This window comes from Podarcis filfolensis, assembly GCF_964270895.1.
Source record: "Podarcis filfolensis genome assembly, chromosome: 5".
In the NCBI taxonomy this organism is placed as follows: domain Eukaryota; kingdom Metazoa; phylum Chordata; class Lepidosauria; order Squamata; family Lacertidae; genus Podarcis; species Podarcis filfolensis.
In genome coordinates, this window is record NC_139608.1 from 54034835 (window position 1) to 54061244 (window position 26410).

Sequence of the window (26410 nt, forward strand, 5' to 3'; positions counted from 1 at the left end):
CGACGGTTTATTGTGGACCTGTGCTCACACATGCATGTTTTGCACAGCATCTACATGGCACAGTCCTCGTCAAAATGCAGTCCCATATTATTTTCCTAATTAATCCGGATTGGGTGGGTGTGGAACTGGTAAATGGTAAATGTGATAACGCTAAATGTGTACTAAATGGTAAAAAAATATGAAACGGCATGTTGATAAGGACATCAGGGCTGGTTTGGGAGGTGACTGGGATGGCACTGGATTCTTATGGTTGGGAAGGAGCTGAATGTTCCCTAGTGTGGGTAAATGTTGCTTGAGTAAAGAAGCTTCTGCACCCTGGTCTGCCAGTTTTTCGGCCTTTTGATTTCATTTGGCCAAGTACTGGGGACACTTCTGTGGCAGTGAAGTAGAGGGATTCATCACTTGATCTCTCTCTCCAACCCCTCTTTCCACCCTTGGAGAGGGAGATCCAATGCCATCATCATTATTATTATTATTATTATTATTATTATTATTATTATTATTATTTATTATATTTCTTTATTATTATTTATACCTCGCCCATCTGGCTGGGTTTCCCCAGCCACCCTGGGCAGTTTCCAAAAAAAGATTAAAAATACATTAAACTTCCCTAAACAGGGCTGCCTTCAGATGTCTTCTAAACATCAGATAGTTGTTTATTTCCTTGACATCCGATGGGAGGGCGTTCCACAGGGTGAGCGCCACTACCAAGAAGACTCTCTGCCTGGTTCCCTGTAACTTGGCTTCTCGCAGTGAGGGAACCGCCAGAAGGCCCTCGGTGCTGGACCTCAGTGTCCGGGTAGAACGATGGGGGTGGAGACGCTCCTTCAAATATACTGGACCGAGGCCGTTTAGGGCTTTAAAGGTCAACACCAACACTTTGAGTTGTGCTCAGAAACGTACTGAGAGCCAATGTAGGTCTTTCAAGACCGGTGTTATGTGGTCTCAGCGGCCGCTCCCAGCCACCAGTCTAGCCTTACTCCCTTACTACCAGAGGGTCTTACTGCCCCAGGGGACTATAGGCTTGAAGGACAAGAGTACATATTGGATTTATATTCCCTTCTTTTATTTGTCTTCTCATTCCCCAACAATTCACCTTTCATTCATTCATAAGTAAATACTATATGTTAGATCATCTAATGGTCAAACAAAATTCACTGCCACAAAAATGGGGTTTCAATGTAATATAGTTCTTAATAATTTTTATTCCTTTCTTTTGCAAGAAACAACCACAGAACACATCTTGCAAGAAACAACTACAGAACACATTTTGCAAGAAACAACCACAGAACACATTGATCCTAGTAAGAAGAATCTGCTAGCTATTTAAAAGCATTAGTACAATATACAGTTTTGATTTCATTTTACTGCACCATTTTCCTCTTACTCTGTTACTTTGTTTCTCTTCACGAACTAGCTTCTGTCACCCCGGAAGCAACTACAGAAGCAACTACTGCTGCTGGTAAGAGTCCTCTGACTCCCATACTAAAGTACTAAATCCTAATCCTGAGTATGTACACACAAATATCATAGAAGAGGTTTCTCATGCAGAGCATCTGCTAACGAGACACCTGAAAATTAGGTGGTGTGTATATTTTAAAGAGCCTGATCTGTTGATGGCAATCACAGACTGTCTGGAGAAGCAAGCACAAATCTCTTCCAGAGATTTCCTTGACTTCTATTTCATTTGTATCCCATTGTCTATGACTCTGTTCCTCAAGTCTGGTCTTGAAACAAGCATAGTCACATCCACCTTGCTGAAACATCCTCCTTGAATATTTGCTGAAATATTCTCCTTGAATATGGGGCTAAGGTGTCATGCGAATAATTTATGTTAATGTGGTAGATGTTGGAGTCGCCTATGCAGAGGTTATTCAGTTCCTCTTAGTACCTGACTTCTAATCATTAGATTGTGGTGACTGTTGTTGCTATGACACACTCAAAGCTTAGGAACTGAAGTCTCTGCATAAGACTCAGCTGGCATGTACGGTAAGTGTAATTAGTGGAGCAACTTTTCCAACCAGAAACCACAGAACCTCTACCAATGACAAGACTGAATCTTTCTCTCAATAGGCAGGAAGTATGAAAGATACCTAGTAGAAATTCCATTCAGAATAGGGGGAAAGAGCTCTTAGGTGTGGTTGCTAGTACATATTTGAAAGTCTGAAAGTATTAGTGAGACATGTTCCAAAGGTAACTGAGTCAATATTTCAAAACAAGGAAGAAACTGAACCAACTTTTGAAAAAGAGTTTGGAAAATTGAATGGAAATTGTGTGTGTGTGTGTAACTGGAAGCAATAGGTATCTTGTACTGAGCTGTATTTGAAAGCATGCCCAGTGCAAGGAGATAAATAGGTACCACTCCGGCGGCAAGGTAAACGGCGTTTCCGAGCGCTGCTCTGGTTCACCAGAAGCGGCTTAATCATGCTGGCCACATGACCCGGAAGCTGTCTGCAGACAAACACCAGCTCCCTTAGCCTACAGAGTGAGATGAGGGAGCAAACCAGGAGTCGTCCACGACTGGACCTAATGGTCAGGGGTACCTTTGCCTTTTACTGAGCTGTATTAGGCATGGCATAGCAACCTGGATGTGGGTTACAGCTTTATTCCCCATTTCCTTTCTTCGAGGGACAAACTACCATCACCTTTTTAGAAATCTTCCATTTCTATCCTGATGCAGTAGTGCTGAGGCTAGATGCTTCTTGGGTTTGGTGGTCCACTGAAAAATATCCAGTGTTAGTTACACTGAGTAGTAAACCTTCAGGCCCTTACTACAAGGATTGCGTATTGTGCCACAGATCCTTTCCCCAAAGATTCTTGAAAAGGTAACTGAGTCATTATTTCAAAACAAGGAAGAAATTGAACCAACTTTTGAAAAAGAGTTTGGAAAATTGAATAGAAATTTTATTTGTCTGTGTTTGTGTTTGTGTTTGTTTGTTTGTGTGTGTGTGTGTGTGTGTGTGTGTGTGTGTGTTTGTCTGTAAGTAACTGGAAGCAATAGATATCTTGTAGTGAGTTGTATTAGGCAAGGCATAGCAACCTGGCTTTCGGTTACAACTTTGTTCCCCATTTCTTTTCTTCTAGGAACAAACTACCATCAGCTTTTTAGAAATCTTCCATTTCTATCCTGATGCAGTAGTGCTGAGGCTAGATGCTTCTTGGGTTTGGTGGTCCACTAAAATATATCCAGTGTTAGTTATACTGAGTAGTATACCTTCAGGCCCTTACTACAAGGATTGCCACTTGTTCCACAGATCTTTTCCCCAAAGATTCTTGGGAATTTTAGCTTGTTAAGGGTGTGGAGAATTGTTAGGAGGCCCTCATCACCCTCTCAAAGCTACAGTTGTCAGAGTTCCATGGAGAGAAGGTCTGGTTGTTCAATGTTTGACTTAATATTAACACATTCTACCACAATCTGATTGATTCTGTTCTTTCTTACTAGTTCTATCCACAACTGGAGAACCCACCATTATAGTCACACAGTGTAAGTCTGCATGTAGAAACCTCTTTTGTGACCACACAGGGAAATAAGACACACAGATTGGGTGAACTGAGCCACATTTAATTTAACACTGCAAATCTGCAGAAGGGAACCAAGGTCAACCTCAGACATCTCCCTCTGCTCTCATGTAGGGAGATCTGATTATTTCTGTGGCCCACAGGACGTTTCCCCCAAGGGGCACAGGGTTGCTGGCTTCATTGGGTAAAAATACTGATGAATATTAACAGATAATAATGACATGCCTATTTCTTACCAATGCATATCAATGTTTCTCTTTCTTTGTGAACAGCTCCTTCTACACCTCCTGGTGAGTCCTACTTTTTCTATTCCAAGTCTGAATCTTTCTCAATAGGCATGAAGTATGAAAGATACATAGTGTGAAATCAATTAAGAATTTGGGGGGGGGGGAGCTCTTAGGTGTGGTTGCTAGTACATATTTGAAAGTCTGAAAGTATTAGTGATATATGTTCCAAAGGTAACTGAGTCATTATTTCAAAACTAGGAAGAAATTGAACCGACTTTTGAAAAACAGTTTGGAAAATTGAATGGAAATTGTGTGTTTGTGTGTGTGTGTGTAAGAAACTGGAAGCAATAGGTATTTTGTACTGAGCTGTATTAGGCACGGCATAGCAACCTGGCTTTCGGTTACAACTTTGTTCCCCATTTCTTTTCTTCTAGGAACAAACTACCATCAGCTTTTTAGAAATCTTCCATTTCTATCCTGATGCAGTAGTGCTGAGGCTAGATGCTTCTTGGGTTTGGTGGTCCACTAAAATATATCCAGTGTTAGTTATACTGAGTAGTATACCTTCAGGCCCTTACTACAAGGATGGCCACTTGTGCCACAGATCCTTTCCCCAAAGATTCTTGGGAATTTTAGCTTGTTAAGGGTGTGGAGAGTTGTTAGGAGGCATCGCAACACAGGGTCGGTGCTCTCCTATTGCGCTTGTGATCCTGTCGTCTTCGAGCTCTTCAGAAAAAACCCCCCGAAAAAACGGCCAGACCACTTCTGCGCTGCCGGTTAGCCATCCCTCAAGGGTACCCCCTTGAGATTTTTGGGGGGCGCAGTGCCTTTGCGACTCCCACAAGCCCCTGTGTTGTTCGAAAATCCCCGACGAGACTTTCCACGCTCCCTTTTTGTCCGCGACGGAAACTGGAAGTCCAATCTAAATCTAAATCTTAATTGTTATACTTTGTACAAAAAGGGTATGAATTAGAGAGAAGCAAGTCTTCAACTGAATAATCAGACATTCAGTTGCAAATCTGTTGCCTTCTCTCTGTGTTCATGCAGTTAAGAATAATGAATACGCAGTGAAGAGGGCCCTCTTGAAATAGAAAACATCTCTGATCACAATTTGTTATGGTGTAAAAACACTGCTATCTCTGTTAACTGAAGGGCTTTACAGGCATTTGGACTTATGTCCATCGCCTTTCTCTTCTGCAAGGGAAAACAGAGGCAGCAGGGGTGATTTGAGAATAGCCCTCCCCTCAGGCAGTAGCAGGAGCAATGCAAAACAGGGCACCTCAGTCCCAATCTCTCTAGGCCAGCGATGGGACGCCCTTGGTTCTTCACTTAAAAGTCCTTGACTTATAAATAAATAAATTACTTTTCTGTTCTTCTGTATCTCTTCACTACATTTGCATGCAAAATTCAAGTATAAGATATAATTTTAACTCTTTTGTGTAACAAGTAGTTCATTTTTTAAAATGAACATAGTAGAATGTGGATATTTAAATTTGCTGACCAATGTTCATCTTTCTTTAGCAACAACTCTTCCTCCAGAAACCACTAGTGAGTACCTACCTTTTTGCATGTAATTTTGCCACAGTGAACAGCCAAGGGAATAATGTGGTATTGGGCAGAAGATACAGCATGGAATTAAATTGCAGTGCCTTCTTACATCCCTTATAATAATGGCATCTCAGGACCATCTGAGTACAATTGTGGTTGATGCTCTTTGGTGCTGAAAGAACGCGAAGCAGGAAGACCAACAGCAGATGGAGCCAGAGCACAGTCATCTAGGCAGCTTCCTAGTTGTCCCCATTCTCCTCCTTGCTCAGCTGTACAAAGCCAACACTGAGAAGGAGGAGGAAACTGACTAGCAGTGCCACCTCCTGGACTTGCACATAGGATGGTGGGCAGGCAGGCAGGGGGTGCAGCTGACAGCAGAATGAGGTTGGTGGGGCAGTGCCCCATTTGCTTTCACAAATCAGCCTGACCCAAAGGTAGATTAATATTTGTTTTGACACAAAGTAGAAACAGAATAGGCTTTAAGCCTTTGAAAAATTGCATATGCAAACACACAAACAACTGAAAGCATGGTCACCTTGCACTGGGATGTAAAGTTAACATTTTTGTTCCTTGCTTTCTGATCATCGCCTTCTGAGAAATCCTATATTTCCAGCCCCCTGAATTGGGTGTTCCCAATGTGCCTAGGTGAAATTTTAGTCCTAGATGCCTGGGGTCTGAGGGAAGAGCTAAAATGCAGTGCTAATGTTGCTGTAGAGGAGATTATCTCTACCATACCGTGCGTATAATTACAATTGAGCCTGGCTCTACAAAATGTTCTGTCTGTGTTCTTCAGCGCCCTTTCAGTGTGGTGGCATCCTCTCGGAACCTTTGGATATATCCATGGCCCTTTTTTAAAATGAACATAGTACAATGTGGATATTTAAATTTGCTGACCAATGTTCATCTTTCTTTAGCAACAACTCTTCCTCCAGAAACCACTAGTGAGTACCTATCTTTTTCCATGTACCGGTAATTTTGCCACAGTGAACAGCAAAAGGAATAATGTAGTTTCGGGCAGAAGATACAGCATGGAATTAAAACGCAGTGCCTTCTTACATCCTTTATAATAATGGCATCTCAGGACCATCTGAGCAAGTGTGGTGTAGTGGTTAAGAGCGGTGGACTCGTAATATGGTGAACCGGGTTCGCGTCTCCACTCTTCCACATGCAGCTGCTGGGTGACCTTGGGCTAGTCACACTTCTTTGAAGTCTCTTAGCCCCACTCACCTCACAGAGTGTTTGTTGTGATGAAGGAAGGGAAAGGAGAATGTTAGCTGCTTTGAGACTCCTTTGGGGAGTGATAAAGCGGGATATCAAATCCAAATCCAGAAGCGGCTTAATCATGCTGGCCACATGACCCGGAAGCTGTCTGCAGACAAACACCAGCTCCCTTAGGCTACAGAGTGAGATGAGCACGCAAACCAGGAGTCGTCCACGACTGGACCTAATGGTCAGGGGTACCTTTGCCTTTTGCTGAGCTGTATTAGGCATGGCATAGCAACCTGGATTTGGGTTACAGCTTTATTCCCCATTTCCTTTCTTCGAGGGACAAACTACCATCAGCTTTTTAGAAATCTTCCATTTCTATCCTGATGCAGTAGTGCTGAGGCTAGATGCTTCTTGGGTTTGGTGGTCCACTAAAATATATCCAGTGTTAGTTATACTGAGTAGTATACCTTCAGGCCCTTACTACAAGGATGGCCACTTGTTCCACAGATACTTTCCCCAATGATTCTTGGGAATTTTGGCTTGTTAAGGGTGTGGAGAATTGTTAGGAGACCCTCATCGCCCTCTCAAAGATACAGTTGTCAGAGTTCCATGGAGAGAAGGTCTGGTTGTTCAATGTTTGGCTTAATATCAACACATTCTACCACAATCTGATCGATTCTGTTCTTTTTTACTAGTTCTATCCACAACTGGAGAACCGACCACTATAGTCACACAGTGTAAGTCTGAATGTAGAAACTTCTTTTGTGACCACACAGGGAAATAAGACACACAGATTGGGTGAACTGAGCCACATTTCATTTAACACTGCAAATCTGCAGAAGGGAACCAAGGTCAACCTCAGACATCTCCCTCTGCTCTCATGGAGGGAGATCTCATTATTTCTGTGGCCCACAGGACGTTTCCCCCAAGGGGCACAGGGTTGCTGGGTTCATTGGGTAAAAATACTGATGAATATTAATAGATAATAATGACATGCCTATTTCTTACCAATGCATATCAATGTTTCTCTTTCTTTGTGAACAGCTCCTTCTACACCTCCTGGTGAGTCCTACTTTTTTTATTCCAAGTCTGAATCTTTCTCAATAGGCATGAAGTATGAAAGATACATAGTGTGGAATCAATTAAGAATTTGGGGGGGGGGAGCTCTTAGGTGTGGTTGCTAGTACATATTTGAAAGTCTGAAAGTATTAGTGATATATGTTCCAAAGGTAACTGAGTCATTATTTCAAAACTAGGAAGAAATTGAACCGACTTTTGAAAAACAGTTTGGAAAATTGAATGGAAATTGTGTGTTTGTGTGTGTGTGTGTAAGAAACTGGAAGCAATAGGTATTTTGTACTGAGCTGTATTAGGCACGGCATAGCAACCTGGCTTTCGGTTACAACTTTGTTCCCCATTTCTTTTCTTCTAGGAACAAACTACCATCAGCTTTTTAGAAATCTTCCATTTCTATCCTGATGCAGTAGTGCTGAGGCTAGATGCTTCTTGGGTTTGGTGGTCCACTAAAATATATCCAGTGTTAGTTATACTGAGTAGTATACCTTCAGGCCCTTACTACAAGGATGGCCACTTGTGCCACAGATCCTTTCCCCAAAGATTCTTGGGAATTTTAGCTTGTTAAGGGTGTGGAGAGTTGTTAGGAGGCATCGCAACACAGGGTCGGTGCTCTCCTATTGCGCTTGTGATCCTGTCGTCTTCGAGCTCTTCAGAAAAAACCCCCCGAAAAAACGGCCAGACCACTTCTGCGCTGCCGGTTAGCCATCCCTCAAGGGTACCCCCTTGAGATTTTTGGGGGGCGCAGTGCCTTTGCGACTCCCACAAGCCCCTGTGTTGTTCGAAAATCCCCGACGAGACTTTCCACGCTCCCTTTTTGTCCGCGACGGAAACTGGAAGTCCAATCTAAATCTAAATCTTAATTGTTATACTTTGTACAAAAAGGGTATGAATTAGAGAGAAGCAAGTCTTCAACTGAATAATCAGACATTCAGTTGCAAATCTGTTGCCTTCTCTCTGTGTTCATGCAGTTAAGAATAATGAATACGCAGTGAAGAGGGCCCTCTTGAAATAGAAAACATCTCTGATCACAATTTGTTATGGTGTAAAAACACTGCTATCTCTGTTAACTGAAGGGCTTTACAGGCATTTGGACTTATGTCCATCGCCTTTCTCTTCTGCAAGGGAAAACAGAGGCAGCAGGGGTGATTTGAGAATAGCCCTCCCCTCAGGCAGTAGCAGGAGCAATGCAAAACAGGGCACCTCAGTCCCAATCTCTCTAGGCCAGCGATGGGACGCCCTTGGTTCTTCACTTAAAAGTCCTTGACTTATAAATAAATAAATTACTTTTCTGTTCTTCTGTATCTCTTCACTACATTTGCATGCAAAATTCAAGTATAAGATATAATTTTAACTCTTTTGTGTAACAAGTAGTTCATTTTTTAAAATGAACATAGTAGAATGTGGATATTTAAATTTGCTGACCAATGTTCATCTTTCTTTAGCAACAACTCTTCCTCCAGAAACCACTAGTGAGTACCTACCTTTTTGCATGTAATTTTGCCACAGTGAACAGCCAAGGGAATAATGTGGTATTGGGCAGAAGATACAGCATGGAATTAAATTGCAGTGCCTTCTTACATCCCTTATAATAATGGCATCTCAGGACCATCTGAGTACAATTGTGGTTGATGCTCTTTGGTGCTGAAAGAACGCGAAGCAGGAAGACCAACAGCAGATGGAGCCAGAGCACAGTCATCTAGGCAGCTTCCTAGTTGTCCCCATTCTCCTCCTTGCTCAGCTGTACAAAGCCAACACTGAGAAGGAGGAGGAAACTGACTAGCAGTGCCACCTCCTGGACTTGCACATAGGATGGTGGGCAGGCAGGCAGGGGGTGCAGCTGACAGCAGAATGAGGTTGGTGGGGCAGTGCCCCATTTGCTTTCACAAATCAGCCTGACCCAAAGGTAGATTAATATTTGTTTTGACACAAAGTAGAAACAGAATAGGCTTTAAGCCTTTGAAAAATTGCATATGCAAACACACAAACAACTGAAAGCATGGTCACCTTGCACTGGGATGTAAAGTTAACATTTTTGTTCCTTGCTTTCTGATCATCGCCTTCTGAGAAATCCTATATTTCCAGCCCCCTGAATTGGGTGTTCCCAATGTGCCTAGGTGAAATTTTAGTCCTAGATGCCTGGGGTCTGAGGGAAGAGCTAAAATGCAGTGCTAATGTTGCTGTAGAGGAGATTATCTCTACCATACCGTGCGTATAATTACAATTGAGCCTGGCTCTACAAAATGTTCTGTCTGTGTTCTTCAGCGCCCTTTCAGTGTGGTGGCATCCTCTCGGAACCTTTGGATATATCCATGGCCCTTTTTTAAAATGAACATAGTACAATGTGGATATTTAAATTTGCTGACCAATGTTCATCTTTCTTTAGCAACAACTCTTCCTCCAGAAACCACTAGTGAGTACCTATCTTTTTCCATGTACCGGTAATTTTGCCACAGTGAACAGCAAAAGGAATAATGTAGTTTCGGGCAGAAGATACAGCATGGAATTAAAACGCAGTGCCTTCTTACATCCTTTATAATAATGGCATCTCAGGACCATCTGAGCAAGTGTGGTGTAGTGGTTAAGAGCGGTGGACTCGTAATATGGTGAACCGGGTTCGCGTCTCCACTCTTCCACATGCAGCTGCTGGGTGACCTTGGGCTAGTCACACTTCTTTGAAGTCTCTTAGCCCCACTCACCTCACAGAGTGTTTGTTGTGATGAAGGAAGGGAAAGGAGAATGTTAGCTGCTTTGAGACTCCTTTGGGGAGTGATAAAGCGGGATATCAAATCCAAATCCAGAAGCGGCTTAATCATGCTGGCCACATGACCCGGAAGCTGTCTGCAGACAAACACCAGCTCCCTTAGGCTACAGAGTGAGATGAGCACGCAAACCAGGAGTCGTCCACGACTGGACCTAATGGTCAGGGGTACCTTTGCCTTTTGCTGAGCTGTATTAGGCATGGCATAGCAACCTGGATTTGGGTTACAGCTTTATTCCCCATTTCCTTTCTTCGAGGGACAAACTACCATCAGCTTTTTAGAAATCTTCCATTTCTATCCTGATGCAGTAGTGCTGAGGCTAGATGCTTCTTGGGTTTGGTGGTCCACTAAAATATATCCAGTGTTAGTTATACTGAGTAGTATACCTTCAGGCCCTTACTACAAGGATGGCCACTTGTTCCACAGATACTTTCCCCAATGATTCTTGGGAATTTTGGCTTGTTAAGGGTGTGGAGAATTGTTAGGAGACCCTCATCGCCCTCTCAAAGATACAGTTGTCAGAGTTCCATGGAGAGAAGGTCTGGTTGTTCAATGTTTGGCTTAATATCAACACATTCTACCACAATCTGATCGATTCTGTTCTTTTTTACTAGTTCTATCCACAACTGGAGAACCGACCACTATAGTCACACAGTGTAAGTCTGAATGTAGAAACTTCTTTTGTGACCACACAGGGAAATAAGACACACAGATTGGGTGAACTGAGCCACATTTCATTTAACACTGCAAATCTGCAGAAGGGAACCAAGGTCAACCTCAGACATCTCCCTCTGCTCTCATGGAGGGAGATCTCATTATTTCTGTGGCCCACAGGACGTTTCCCCCAAGGGGCACAGGGTTGCTGGGTTCATTGGGTAAAAATACTGATGAATATTAATAGATAATAATGACATGCCTATTTCTTACCAATGCATATCAATGTTTCTCTTTCTTTGTGAACAGCTCCTTCTACACCTCCTGGTGAGTCCTACTTTTTTTATTCCAAGTCTGAATCTTTCTCAATAGGCATGAAGTATGAAAGATACATAGTGTGGAATCAATTAAGAATTTGGGGGGGGGAGCTCTTAGGTGTGGTTGCTAGTACATATTTGAAAGTCTGAAAGTATTAGTGATATATGTTCCAAAGGTAACTGAGTCATTATTTCAAAACTAGGAAGAAATTGAACCGACTTTTGAAAAACAGTTTGGAAAATTGAATGGAAATTGTGTGTTTGTGTGTGTGTGTGTAAGAAACTGGAAGCAATAGGTATTTTGTACTGAGCTGTATTAGGCATGGCATAGCAACCTGGCTTTTGGTTACAACTTTGTTCCCTATTTATTTTCTTCTAGGAACAAACTACCATCAGCTTTTTAGAAATCTTCCATTTCTATCCTGATGCAGTAGTGCTGAGGCTAGATGCTTCTTGGGTTTGGTGGTCCACTAAAATATATCCAGTGTTAGTTATACTGAGTAGTATACCTTCAGGCCCTTACTACAAGGATTGCCACTTGTTCCACAGATACTTTCCCCAAAGATTCTTGGGAATTTTAGCTTGTTAAGGGTGTGGAGAATTGTTAGGAGGCCCTCATCGCCCTCTCAAAGCTACAGTTGTCAGAGTTCCATGGAGAGAAGGTCTGGTTGTTCAATGTTTAGCTTAATATTAACACATTCTACCACAATCTGATTGATTCTGTTCTTTCTTACTAGTTCTATCCACAACTGGAGAACCGACCACTATAGTCACACAGTGTAAGTCTGCATGTAGAAACCTCTTTTGTGACCACACAGGGAAATAAGACACACAGATTGGGTGAACTGAGCCACATTTAATTTAACACTGCAAATCTGCAGAAGGGAACCAAGGTCAACCTCAGACATCTCCCTCTGCTCTCACGTAGGGAGATCTGATTATTTCTGTGGCCCACAGGACGTTTCCCCCAAGGGGCACAGGGTTGCTGGCTTCATTGGGTAAAAATACTGATGAATATTAACAGATAATAATGACATGCCTATTTCTTACCAATGCATATCAATGTTTCTCTTTCTTTGTGAACAGCTCCTTCTACACCTCCTGGTGAGTCCTACTTTTTTTATTCCAAGTCTGAATCTTTCTCAATAGGCATGAAGTATGAAAGATACATAGTGTGGAATCAATTAAGAATTGGGGGGGGTGGAGCTCTTAGGTGTAGTTGCTAGTACATATTTGAAAGTTTGAAAGCATTCGTGATATATGTTCCAAAGGTAACTGAGTCATTATTTCAAAACAAGGAAGAAATTGAACCAACTTTTGAAAAACAGTTTGGAAAATTGAATGGAAGTTGTGTGTGTGTAAGTAACTGGAAGCAATAGATATCTTGTCGTGAGCTGTATTAGGCACGGCATAGCAACCTAGCTTTTGGTTACAACTTTGTTTCCCATTTCTTTTCTTCTAGGAACAAACTACCATCAGCTTTTTAGAAATCTTCCATTTCTATCCTGATGCAGTAGTGCTGAGGCTAGATGCTTCTTGGGTTTGGTGGTCCACTAAAATATATCCAGTGTTAGTTATACTGAGTAGTATACCTTCAGGCCCTTACTACAAGGATGGCCACTTGTTCCACAGATACTTTCCCCAATGATTCTTGGGAATTTTGGCTTGTTAAGGGTGTGGAGAATTGTTAGGAGACCCTCATCGCCCTCTCAAAGCTACAGTTGTCAGAGTTCCATGGAGAGAAGGTCTGGTTGTTCAATGTTTGGCTTAATATCAACACATTCTACCACAATCTGATCGATTCTGTTCTTTTTTACTAGTTCTATCCACAACTGGAGAACCGACCACTATAGTCACACAGTGTAAGTCTGAATGTAGAAACTTCTTTTGTGGCCACACAGGGAAATAAGACACACAGATTGGGTGAACTGAGCCACATTTCATTTAACACTGCAAATCTGCAGAAGGGAACCAAGGTCAACCTCAGACATCTCCCTCTGCTCTCATGGAGGGAGATCTCATTATTTCTGTGGCCCACAGGACGTTTCCCCCAAGGGGCACAGGGTTGCTGGGTTCATTGGGTAAAAATACTGATGAATATTAATAGATAATAATGACATGCCTATTTCTTACCAATGCATATCAATGTTTCTCTTTCTTTGTGAACAGCTCCTTCTACACCTCCTGGTGAGTCCTACTTTTTTTATTCCAAGTCTGAATCTTTCTCAATAGGCATGAAGTATGAAAGATACATAGTGTGGAATCAATTAAGAATTGGGGGGGGGGGAGCTCTTAGGTGTGGTTGCTAGTACATATTTGAAAGTCTGAAAGTATTAGTGATATATGTTCCAAAGGTAACTGAGTCATTATTTCAAAACAAGGAAGAAATTGAACCAACTTTTGAAAAAGAGTTTGGAAAATTGAATGGAAATTTTATTTGTCTGTGTTTGTGTGTGTGTGTGTGTGTGTGTGTGTGTGTGTGTGTTTGTGTGTAAGTAACTGGAAGCGATAGATATCTTGTAGTGAGCTGTATTAGGCATGGCATAGCAACCTGGCTTTTGGTTACAACTTTGTTCCCCATTTCTTTTCTTCTAGGAACAAACTACCATCAGCTTTTTAGAAATCTTCCATTTCTATCCTGATGCAGTAGTGCTGAGGCTAGATGCTTCTTGGGTTTGGTGGTCCACTAAAATATATCCAGTGTTAGTTATACTGAGTAGTATACCTTCAGGCCCTTACTACAAGGATGGCCACTTGTTCCACAGATACTTTCCCCAAAGATTCTTGGGAATTTTAGCTTGTTAAGGGTGTGGAGAATTGTTAGGAGGCCCTCATCGCCCTCTCAAAGCTACAGTTGTCAGAGTTCCATGGAGAGAAGGTCTGGTTGTTCAATGTTTAGCTTAATATTAACACATTCTACCACAATCTGATCGATTCTGTTCTTTCTTACTAGTTCAGTCCACAACTGGAGAACTGACCACTAAAGTCATAGAGCGTAAGTCGGCATGTAGAAACTTCTTTTGTGACCACACCGGGAAATAAGACACACACATTGAGTGAACTGGGCCACATTTAATTTAACACTACAAATCTACAGAAGGGAACCAAGGTCAACCTCAGACATCTCCCTCTGCTCTGACAGAGGGAGATCTGATTATTTCTGTGGCCCACAAGGAAGTTCCCTCAAGGGGCACAGGGTTGCTGGGTTCATTGGGTAAAAATACTGATGAATATTAACAGATAATAGTGGCATGTCTATTACTTACCAATGCTTATCAATGTTCCTCTTTCTTTTTGAACAGCTCCTACTCCTATTGGTGAGTCCTACTTTTTCATTACAAGGCTGAATCTTTCTCAATAGGCATGAAGTATGAAAGATAAATAGTGGGAAATTGATTACGAATGGGGGGGTGGAGCTCTTAGGTGTTATTGCTAGTGCATATTTGAAAGTTTGAAAGCATTCGTGATATATGTTCCAATGGTAACTGAGTCATTATTTCAAAACAAAGAAGAAATTGAACAGACTTTTGAATAAAGATTTTGGAAAATTGAATGGAATGTAAGTAGAATGTAAGCATAAGTCTGCATGCTTGAAACATCTTTTGTAACCACATAGGGAAATAAGATTCACAGACTGGGCGGAATGAGCCACATTTAATTTAACACAACAGATCTGCTGAAGGGAACCAAAGTGCACAATACTATCTTCAAATAGCAAACAGGGTGAACCGACTCTGACAAGAATAAGAGGCATCATTTCACCTTAAGCCCCATAACTTAGATGGGGTTTTACAGGTTGGCCTCAAAGGTACTTCTTATTCTGTCAGTGGGTCTCACAACTCAGAAGGCAAGGCAAAGAAAAGTACCTAAGGGTGCTCACCAAACCTTAACTACCCGATAACTAATTAATTAACCTATTTAACAACAAAGTGATTTACAACCAACGAAACAGACAAGCAACTCTCACCCATGAGATGAAGTAAAACCAAGAGGAAAGAGAAATGCATTAAAAACATCCTGCCCACAAATATATTAGTAATTTAATAGGGGCAAGGATATTGGAGGCCTCCAGCTTCAACCTAAAAGGGCCAATTATTTGCTTATTAATAACAGAAGGAGAGAGTTAATGCAATCAAGTTGGGGGAGGGAGGGAGGAAGATTTTAAATTAAGATGGATTTCATTTCACATTTCTCTGTACAAAATTCTATTTTGGCTTACATGCACAAAATATTGTGTTTTCTAGTATGTGGTGGCTCTCTCTACTTTCCAAATGGATCTTTCTCTGGACCATATTATCCTGGAAACGGTGCCATTATACAGTGTAGCTGGGAAATTCAAGTGAGCCCTGATAGACAAATAGTTCTCCAGTTTTCTTATATTAGGTAAGTGTAAGGAACTGAATGTTTTCCCATTTTCCACAGGCACCTGCACATGATGTTAATTCATGGTTTTGTCATTACCTGAAGACTTTAATAGGTTATGGGTGGCTGTTCTTCTCTGTGCTTGAAAAGATAGATGTGCTGAGGTGTTTGCCTGAATTTGTAAGCACCAAACTATGTAGGGAGGTCAGAATGTTTAAGCAAGCCCTGCCCTTAACCTGGCTGTCTGCTTTGCTCCTTCCCTCTCAGCCTCCAACTTTCTCTGTGTCACACAGGGAGGGTCTGCATAGAATTTCTACTTGTATTCACTTGAACACAAGCAGAACTCTCTGCATGAGGGACCCTGATTCTATCCAACAAACTTAGCATGTGATAGCCATCAGATTAAATCCTGCTAACTGGTCATGCGGTTCTGCCCTACACGAGATGAAATCCCATACAAATTAAAAACCTTCCAAAGAAAATACATCATAAACACATTTTTATTACAAACTCTACAAGTGGTAGATATTGGCCCTTTTCTGAAAACAAAAGGGTCCACTTTTTAATGCTTTCTTAGGAAATATGAAAGACAGGCCCTTTCACTGAGGCATTGAAAGATGAGTAAAAAAGACAAGTATTTTGTGAATCTTGTCTTTAAAGCAAATTATGCTGTTCCAGCCAGAGGAGACATCATTCAATAGCAAAGTGGTTAAATTGTATGCATATATATTTGAATTCTTTGAATAAATTTGTAAATTTGAATATTTGAATTCTGGGCATTTTCAGGAGCAAGGCTGAGAAAGACCTATAACTGTGACACTGGAAAGCCATTGCCAGGTGGAGCAGACTGTACTGGACGTAATGGGCCAGAGGTCTGACATGACCTTGATATGTACATAGGCATGCCACTCTTTTAGGTTGAGCTAATCTGGGATACATCTGAGAGCCTCATCAGCCACCTAGCTTATCACTCAGCTGACATTTACTGAAACATCTCCATAGTATCATAGATGTAGGGTGGGGTTCTCACAGGCAGAACCAATCATAACATTACTTTAATATGTTCGGAATTCAGGTCAGCTCCACTGAATCTATGTATTTACCTTTATATTTTGGCATATGTGTCACCAAAGAGAGAATCAAAGGGTGCTTGAATGTTCACTTGAATGTTCAATGTGGTATCTTTGCTCCTCATATGTACATGTGATTTGCAGTGTCCAAACATTGTCATTGTCATCAAAATGCCAGCCCATATCTGCCCCCTCCTGGATTTATTATTTCCAGGGAAACCCTGATAAGTAAAGAACGACAACGCTATTGCCAGTGAATCATTTGTGATAGTGACCCATTATGAAATTGAACCCCCATATATAAGCAACCTATGTAACATTTCTTTACTTAATGTGAAAATCTAATGTATGAAATGATGGCATAATTTTATACACAAAGAGTGACTTGCTGACCTACCTTTATACAGTCTGGACTGCAATAAAGAATATATTGTGATCTTCGATGGGTACCCGTATGCCTCCACTATTCTTGGAAGAACTTGCTCTGGCATCTATCTCAACTATACCTACATATCAACTTCCAACACAATGACTATTCTGCTGCACAGAGATTCATATTACTCAGGAGATGGGTTTTATGCTTCTTACTATTCTATTCCACTAAGTAAGAGTTATCTATTTATCTAGTTCTAGGACATTTCTACTATCTGTTGTGTTAGATTAATGTTGTTCTGGTTTGAGGATGCAATGTAAGCTGAAAATCAACATATGTCTTGGGCAGAGATGGGGAACTTGTGGTTCTCCAGATGGTCTCCAACTCCCATCAATCCCTGCCAGCATAGGCAAAGATCAGGGATGATGTGAGTTGTGATCTAGCAACATTGGGTGGGCCACAGGCTCCCCACCCTTTGTCTAGGATCATACCAATATACAAACCCATAGGCTGGTCGGATTATGGCACAGTTTCTGTGACCTATCCAGAGATGAATAGGATATTTACTTTGCTTAACTTTTCCTGTTTGCATGAATGGTATCAGTTTGCAGTTGGATAGATCAAAGGTATTTTTCCTATGAGGGACCAAAGTAAGATCTGAATGCACAATTTTCTGCCATGTTAAAATTTCTAGCCCCTTGACATGCACACTTTGAAGAATAAGGCAATGCTTCACTTTAGCAACAACTGAAGCACCATCTCGCCACTGACACCTTTTTTTGTTAATGTTGTAGGAGAATATTTTATTCCACCAGGCTTTTTGTATGTTTTAAGCATCCTGATTTACTTGCATTTCACTTTAAATGTTCTCCCTTTAATTGTATTGATATTTTTTTGCTGTATAAATAAGGTGTGTGCACGCGCGCGCACACACACACACACACACTGGTGACTTTTGTCAACGAAGAATAGCTGCCATATGTTCCTAGGTTATTGGATATATTACTGCTAGGATCTTAACATCAGTGTAATAGTACTTTTATTGTACTATTTGTTTACCTAAATAGGAACAGAAACAACTACTGAACCACCTCTCAATGAATCAACAGCTGGTAAGACCTTGTTCTTTTTCTTTAATGTCATTCATTTTAAATGCTCTCCCTTTAATTGTATTCTTGTATGATTAATGTGTGTGTGTTTGTGTGTGTGTGCGTGCACACACACACTGATGACCAATCAATGAAAAATATCTGCAATATATTACTAGGTTACTGGATAGATGACTGCTGGGATCTCGATATCTTCAGTGGAATATCTGTACTATTTATTTTGGTTCCTTTAATAGACTTAACATTTGAATCAAGTGCTAGTGAAGCAACAACTGATAAGATGTTTTTCCTTTTCTTCTGTGTCTTTTGTTAGGTAATAAGGCAAATGGTTAAACATGACACTCAAAGAAACTAGATGCTTCTTTTCACAGTTGTATGATTTAGGCACCTCTGAGCTTGCAGAGGATTGCATGCTCAAGATCCAGGGAAGCTGTTCTTCACCAAAGATATATCTGAAACCACTTGCTATCTTCTCTCTGTTGTGGAAAAGAAGCAGTAGATTTTACTCCTCAGGGAATGGCATTAGATTACACAGTAGAGGCACTCTGAAAAGAACATTTTTCATATACTTAAATCCCAACAAAACGGAGTACAAGCAACACTGATTGTTTGTATAATGGTCTTTGTCATGGTGGAAGGGTGTAGCAGGTGAGGGCACAGAACTCAATGTTGTGACTACAATTTCCCAACTTTTTACCATTTAAATGCTAATTAGACACAAATTGATCTCCCTTTTGTTTTGTTTTTCATTTGTACAGCTCTTCCTACAAGTTTAGCACCAGTTCCTGCAAGAAGTAAGTTCCAATTTCTCCCTAAAACATGCATGTGAAAATTGCAGATTTTGCTGATTTGGGTTGCCTAGCTGAAAAGTCTGTGTGTTCAAAGGAAACATTGAAACTGAGTATTCCAAATACTTCAAATTTCTGAAAACGTGGTAAAGCCGTTCCATGGCAGCTTCTTTATGAGCTCAAACAAGCCCCCGCTTGCCTGACATATCATTCACCAAGGTTGCCCCTACTCATAAGTAAATGTAAAAAACATTACAGTATTTAATATGGTTTCTATGTGCCCCATTCAGCGCTCTCGTGTTCCGGAGAATACATGCTTGCACGCATCAGCAGGGACTATCTTGGGTTGCTGGGCTACAATGCAAGCGAAGTATCCCTGAATACTTCAGACCCCTTCTGCACACCTCAGATTACTCAAGACTATGTGGTCTTCGAGGTACCATATAGTGGGTGTGGCACAGTAAGAAAGGTAAGACAATGCGTTCTTAAAAATATTGTCAGTATCCAATGCACTTGTTCTGTTTGTGCAAGGATTTTTGCATGTGCTATGGAACTTCTCCGCTATCCTCTCCCTGCACATCTCACACCCTCCTCAAATCTATTTCAGGGTTGTTGGAAACCCCAGAAGAGATTTAAGGGGTTGTGGTCAGAGGAGGGGGGAAAGTTCTGCTGCACAAGCTTAAATCCTTGCAATGATGGAACTAGTTACTCAGTACCACATTGGGTACTGCACATTATCTGTTATCTGGTTCGTATCTTTGTAACATTACCCTGCTGTTTAAAGTTTGGAAAAGTATTTCACCCACCTTTTGGCTATAACATCTGAATGATCTGGCTTAGAGAGAGCCTTGGGAAATCCATGCTGCCTCTTCTCCACTCTGCCATGGAGCTAGTTTCCTCTTCTTCTTTCAACTATATTTCTAGGAAATGTCAGCGCTGCCCTTCATAGACTTTGACACCATTGAACGATGTGTTTAATTCAGACGTGAAACTACCACTTTCAGAACTTGGGTTAAATAGCAAGTGTCAGCAATATGCCACACCATTTAAAGCAGACCGTATTGTGGGTAATTCCTGACATTTCTGTTAATCATAGGAAATACAGGAGTGGGGAAATTGCTCCAGAAAGAGTAAGTGGTATAAGGCGGGGGGAAAGCGTTATGTTCCCGAGATTGTCCTCCACTTTTAAAAAGCCAGTAAATTAGAGGTAGCATTATGATCACGCTGCCTGGCCCTTTGAATGCTTTGCATTATGCTCAGCTTTTTCACTTCTGAGGACAAAACCCGTCATGTTAATACACACAAACAAACAAATAAACTCAGTTATTCTTAAAGAAACCCATAGCATTTTAAAGATAAATGTCATAAAAGTCAGATATTTGTTGGTATATTAATTTGAATTAAAAGATGTAGCAATCTTTCTGCACTTTTCTGTGTTTCTCTTCTCAACTACTGAATGCATTATATACTTTTATCTTTCTCAACTTTTTCAGTGAGAATACAGTAAAATTCCAGATTATATAAGGTGGTTTTTTAATGGTAATAAGTCTGAAATATCAGCACATTCTAAAGTGGTTAAGTATATTGGGTGTGTTTTATATGACAGGTCCTAATTTACAAATATTATTGACATAGATCTTTCTCCCCTGTCTTTTAGCAGTCAAATAATGACACCATCACCTATTCCAACGTAATCAAGACATTAGCCACTGGTTATATCATTACAAGAAGGAAAAACTTCCAATTTCATATTATGTGTGAAATGAACGCAATGACTGTTGTAGAGACGATGTTTGTTGCCCAAAATTCCATTGACATTACTGAAAGAAAACTTGGCAACTACAGTGTGGCACTTTCATTCTATGAATCTTCATCCTTCAACGTTTCAGTTCTCAGTTTTCCATACTTCGTGTACCTCAACCAGGTTCTCTATCTCCAAGCTACTCTCAACAGTTCTGATCCAAACTTAGTACTATTTCTAGACACATGTGTAGCATCTCCATACCCTGGTGACTTCAGAACTCTGACCTATGACTTAATCAAGAATGGGTGAGTATATTTTAGATAAACATGTTTAGATATCCACTTAGAAGAAGGGCTTTCCTTTTGGCTTATATGACAGCAGAGTTAATACTAAGCATGCAATGCCATTCACACTCATCTGGAATAAACCATACTGAGCTCAATTGGATTTCTGCATAGGCACATATAGGATTGTACTTAAATGTTTCTTTGTGGTATGAACAAGTGGAGTTGCTTTACTCTCAAACTGACTCTGAAATTCACTTTTTGATTCTGACATATTTCTTAAGAAAATCTATAAAGAGTTACAGAGCCTACTTGCTATTACTTGTTCCCGAATATAACAATAAATATGGTTGTTTGCTACTAACTCATTGTGTCATCAGTCAAAGAGTCTTAGACAAAAGCAAGGAAGGCAAATACTTGTTATTGCAATGGCCAGCCTGCATGCAGGACCTCTCCCCAATTGCTTCCCAGTAACTGGTATTCAGAAGCATACTGTCTTTGACAATGGAGGCAAAGCAGAGCCTTCATCACTAGTACCTTGATAGTTGAATCCTCCACGAACATCTTATGGGAGTGAATCCCAAAGTTTAACAATGTGCTGTGCTGTGTGAAGTACTTTCCTTTGTCTGCTCAGAATTTTCTAACTTGAAGCTTTGTCACTTATTGATATTTCTTCTCATCCTTCTCCAGCATGGTCTTTAGTCACCAAAGATAACATACTTCAGAACTCCATAAAGGATTCATCTAAAGTAATTATGTAAACAAACTTGGTTCTTTTATTTTCAGATGTGTGCGAGACCCAACCTTCTTAAATCTGAGTGAACTCGGATTTAACTCAAGCAACAATCAAGTTCGTTTCAAGTTCAACTCTTTTAAGTTTCTTTATGAACACAATCAAATTTATCTGCAATGCAAACTAGTAGTGTGTCAGGCACATGATTATTCATCCCGATGCTACCAGGGATGTTTAACTAGAAGGAAGAGGGATACAGAAAAACTTCAGGATAAAGTGGATGTGGTTGTGGGACCAGTCAAACTGCATAAAGAAACCATTGAAGACAAAGGACAGGGTAACTTTTATTTTTGATTCCTTTTTTTGCTACTTTTTTCCTGATGATTGCAGACCAGAATTGAAATAAATGCATGGGCACATTTGCTGCATTGAATAACTACCATTTTATTGAACATTAAACCAAATTTGCGGAGGGAAAGTATAGGTGTGGGAATGAACAAATCAGGAAATCACGTAGGTATAAGACAAACCAATCCCTTGCTGGGTCAAAGGTAAACCATTTTGTTTACTCCTTACCCCAGCCACACCCTGACGGTGAATTGGGAGGCCTTCATTCACCACCACCCCTTTGGACCCCCAAACTCCAGGTGGATGAGGCTAGTTGACTTCAGAAGAAGTCTCTCTCCTATCTCCAAGCTCTGCAGACCTGAGATGCAGGCCTCAGAAACAAACAGTCACCTCAAATGGAGCCTAAAGGGATCACCAAGCTACCTTATCAAGTTCCCCTTGTGGCACCTCTGTGCCAAAGATTACCTTAAGGAAAAACAACACTCAAATGGTCAGATTAACCTATAACGCAAGCAGAACAGTCAAGAGCCAGATGAACCTGTCAGCCAAAATAGCCTAGTATTAAGGCACTGCACCTAAACAGTCTCCCATCCCACTTTAAAGTATGGCATAGGCAAAAACTCCAGCTGCAGAACAAGGCAGGTGGGCCCAAAAATCCTACTTGGCCCTGAAGCAAATCATACTGTGATGAAGGTTGGGAGAGAGGGTGAGTGCCTGATAAAACAGAGGGGGAGGGGAGGGGAGGTGGGCTTTTAAAAGGCTCTGTCACCCCCCCCCCCCGAGTGCTCTCAGATGCAAACTCCCACCACCACCCAAAGCAATCTGGGCGGTGGAATAATGATTTTCAAAATATATTCCGAAGTATCTTGAAATACTAATTACTCAAGAACAAAGTGTTGTTAAAATATTCTACTACTTTGTTTAAATAATATTAAAACCAATATTTATTCCTAATTTGCCTGCCAAAAGCATAGTAACATCACACAATGAAATCTCATTCTGTGTTGCTTCCACTCTTCGGGTAGCATTTCCCTAATGGGCAACTTTTTGAGAGTCACATGCCACTGATGCATGGAAAGATAATGTAAAGATGGGCAGAATAAAGAAATTGACTCTTATGTTTGGAACATAGGATGCTGCCTTAGACAAAGCCAGGCAATTGTCAATCTAACTCAGAGTTCTTTAGATGGACTCACAGTGACTCTCCAGGGTTTCAGACAGAGGTCTTCTCCAGCCCTATCTGAAGATGCCAGGAATTTGACCTGAGCCTTCTGCCTTCAAAGCAGTTGTTGCCATTCAAAGACGAATTTGCCCTCTAACAAAACTAATATATATACATTTAGAGAAAGGTACAAAGTGTTTTCCTTGTATGTTTATATTGCTGTAACTTGCCCAGGGATCTTATGGGGAAGAACAAGTAAGAAATTTCATACGTACGTACATACATACATACATACATACATTATCTGAAAAATTGTTCCAAACTGTGTTTTTTTATTCTATTTACAGAACTGGCTAAGAGTATGAATCTAGAAAAGAAAGAAGCTCTCAGCCCACTTGCTGTTACTACTGTACTTTTGGCAGCCATTGTCTTTGTTCTGTCTGGCTTACTTATAAGCAGCAAACTGAGAAGGAAAAACTATCACCAAATCTACTGATACCAATGTGTCAGCAAGATATACATTCAGCACTTCCTACACAAAAACAAAAACTGCATCTTTAGCATGTATTTCTGAAACTTAAATCCATAGACAGGCACATCTATAGTTGGGCACATTTACTGGTAGATTAAAACACAGCCCAGTTCAATCAAAGTACCAGGATCAAATATGTATTCTGATCAAAATCATTGCCTATATCCAGCTATTTTGACTTAATGGCATTGTGGAATTGCTCTCATTCTCCTTTTAAACATTCCCCCCATCTTCTATGGATATAGTTAAGTTCCATTGTACTTCCAAAAACCATTCTACATATACATATTATACATGCCAACTTCATATGTCTGAGATGCATCAGGACTATATTTCAAAGGAGGATTTGTTGCGACTCTTCAGTTAATATTTAGGAGCTGAAAGGCAAATTGCTGAAGTTTATTGGAATCATTGGAAACAGACATAGGAAATGTGCTTCATAATACATAGCTGAACATGCTCCAGCTATGTCGATTTTGAAATGATAAGTTTGATATTCACTTTTGACTAGTGTGGAATCTCTGTCACAAATGTACACAAGCAGTTTGGCTTATGGCCTGATTCACCAGCCAATTAAGTCAGAGAATTTCATGTTCAGTTCCATTTATCTTACAATTAGTTTAAATCCTAGGATGTTTTTGTTAATTACTTAAGCAAAGGATCTCACAATCCAACTTTTCTCTGTCACTATTACATTATGCTATTTCTGCTTCTTTTGAAAAGCAAACTACTGCTTTGCCCCATTGTGCTTTGGGAGAAATTTCAGATGACCACGTTACCCTTTCATGTGGCAATTCATGCTGTCAAATTGATGCAAATAACAAACCCATCATTTGTAGGAAGCATAAAACAGATTCAGGGTTTGTTGTTGCATTTTGCTAACTGAAGGTAAAGAGGCATTCGGAGTCCACATGGTGACTGACAGAATAATAAGAACAGAATTATAATCTCAAGCAACTCCCAAGGAAAGGGTGGCCCATAAAACTGAACAGATAGTTATAGGGTTTTATGATGTATTCAGGAATAGAAAAATCTGTTTCATCCATGTAATGCCAAATTATATGAAGTTGCATTTTGCTGCCAACTACTTTGCAATAAAATTACTACATCTTTGCAAGTTACCTGTGTTCACTGTTTATTGTCTCATCTCATTAGCAACTTTGAATGGTCAAAGGAAATACATGGTTGGCACAAGGTGCCTGGGGATGGGGAAGAAATATCATTCGGTTCACTTTTAAAGGCAAGCTCACTAATTTGCACTTTCTGAAATGACACTGCCATTCTTCCAAATGTTCATTTCTCTGAATTTTGCAATGCAGTTCTCTGGCTAAATAATGCATACAGAACACATGTTCTAGCATGAAGTGCATACAAATGCATGTGCTATTGAAAATTTTAAAAATGTAATGTATTAGGGGGAATTCCATTGGAGAAAGTGGGTATTAGGCAAAATTCCATCCACCAATCTATAGATTTGGAGCAATTTGCACTTAAATGCTGGTGAATTTTCAAGAGGGCATTCTTTTAAAAAATTACACCCTGATGTGGCAATGTAGAGGGCTAAATTTAAGACTGGAAAAATGAGAAACTGAAACTGACAGGCTCACCCATCTCTATATAGCTACCTGTCCTCTGTGCATTGTTCTACTCTGCCTTACGCTACATGTTCTGTATTCAGCTCCAAAGCATAGTATGGAATACCCCTAGAGTATGTTGCCTTTCTACGGATTTTCACATATTTTCTCTCTCCATGATTAGTTAGTTCCAGAAATGAATTCCCAACAGAACACTTTATTACCAAAGCTGAACCTGCAGCCTGTTTTCTATTTCTTCTAATTGGTTAAGCAACAAAGACATAATAGAGGAGGAAAAACCCTTATGAAGTTAGCAAAACATAGCCACTAAGGAGGCCATGTGAAACGGAAGATGCATATACAAAGACAAGCTAGTGAGTGGTAGGTCACAGAAGTATAAGAATGCAAAAACTGAAGTCATTAAGTGCCCTGGCACAAAGGAGGAGTCAGAGAGTCAAGTACTGCGGGGGGCCACTAGGGGCGCATTGGAAGATGGCCGATAATAACATCTCTCCGACCCACACGAGGTAATTAAGAGGCTGTGATGGGAGTAAGCAGCCTCCCGGGGCCCCCCAAGCGAGTGGGGGGGGGACTGCCCTCGCCTGCTGTGCCCTATACCACCCCCGAATTTGAGGGGGTGGGGGCACTAGGCAGAAAGCCCTTGTGTGGACTTTGGTGCTCCTGGACGCTGTCTCTGATTCGCGCCTCTAGCTGCAGCAACTTCAAAAGAAACAATTAGGAGGAAGCTAATGCACATATTTCAAGGAAGAATGGGGAGTAAAGACTGCTAATTGAAGAGATCTCTGAGAAAGAAGACGGGTCGGATAAACAGGAATATATCATGAGAAGACACACCAAGGCTCGGTATGTCAGCAACGGGACTGGATGGGGGGGACTTTCCTTTCTTTTATCTATGTGATTAACCAAGAATCCCCCCCCCACAAGTCAGAAATGCCGCTTAAATGACCTAAGCTGATGATTTAAGACTGTGTGGAGATAATTTTCTAACCAAAAGCATGTT

The 26410-nt window shown here is 40.8% G+C and overlaps 2 protein-coding genes across 2 annotated transcripts in view; both read left to right on the top strand.

Annotated features, from left to right (window-relative positions):
• The window catches only part of SPADH (spermadhesin family member), a gene marked incomplete at its 3' end in the record, with an annotated part of 31145 nt that extends 19685 nt beyond the window's left edge, over positions 1–11460 (top strand). Inside the window, exons 12-17 of the mRNA XM_083615160.1 lie at positions 1224–1304; positions 1418–1462; positions 7199–7240; positions 7548–7565; positions 10954–10995; positions 11303–11460. Of these exons, the coding sequence (XP_083471286.1) occupies positions 1224–1304; positions 1418–1462; positions 7199–7240; positions 7548–7565; positions 10954–10995; positions 11303–11460 (386 nt within the window). The remainder of the gene's footprint in view (positions 1–1223; positions 1305–1417; positions 1463–7198; positions 7241–7547; positions 7566–10953; positions 10996–11302) is intronic.
• A 592-nt stretch (positions 11461–12052) lies between these two features.
• LOC310763972 (scavenger receptor cysteine-rich domain-containing protein DMBT1-like) lies at positions 12053–24936 on the top strand. The gene is made up of 10 exons (XM_083617072.1): positions 12053–12089; positions 13131–13172; positions 15555–15693; positions 17150–17346; positions 18183–18227; positions 18983–19018; positions 19303–19481; positions 20670–21061; positions 21827–22110; positions 23631–24936. The coding sequence occupies exons 4-10, from the start codon at positions 17271–17273 to the stop codon at positions 23777–23779; spliced, it is 1161 nt and encodes a 386-aa protein (XP_083473198.1). The 5' UTR covers positions 12053–12089; positions 13131–13172; positions 15555–15693; positions 17150–17270; the 3' UTR covers positions 23780–24936.
• Positions 24937–26410: the final 1474 nt, after the last annotated feature.

Bases quoted from the DNA above. Each gene is read 5' to 3' on its own strand.
- LOC310763972 (XM_083617072.1), top strand. From the start codon at position 17,271: ATGACTATTCTGCTGCACAGAGATTCATATTACTCAGGAGATGGGTTT. The intron at 18,228-18,982 runs GTAAGACCTTGT...TCATTTGTACAG, and splicing joins TCTCAATGAATCAACAGCTG to CTCTTCCTACAAGTTTAGCA. The intron at 22,111-23,630 runs GTAACTTTTATT...TTCTATTTACAG, and splicing joins CATTGAAGACAAAGGACAGG to AACTGGCTAAGAGTATGAAT.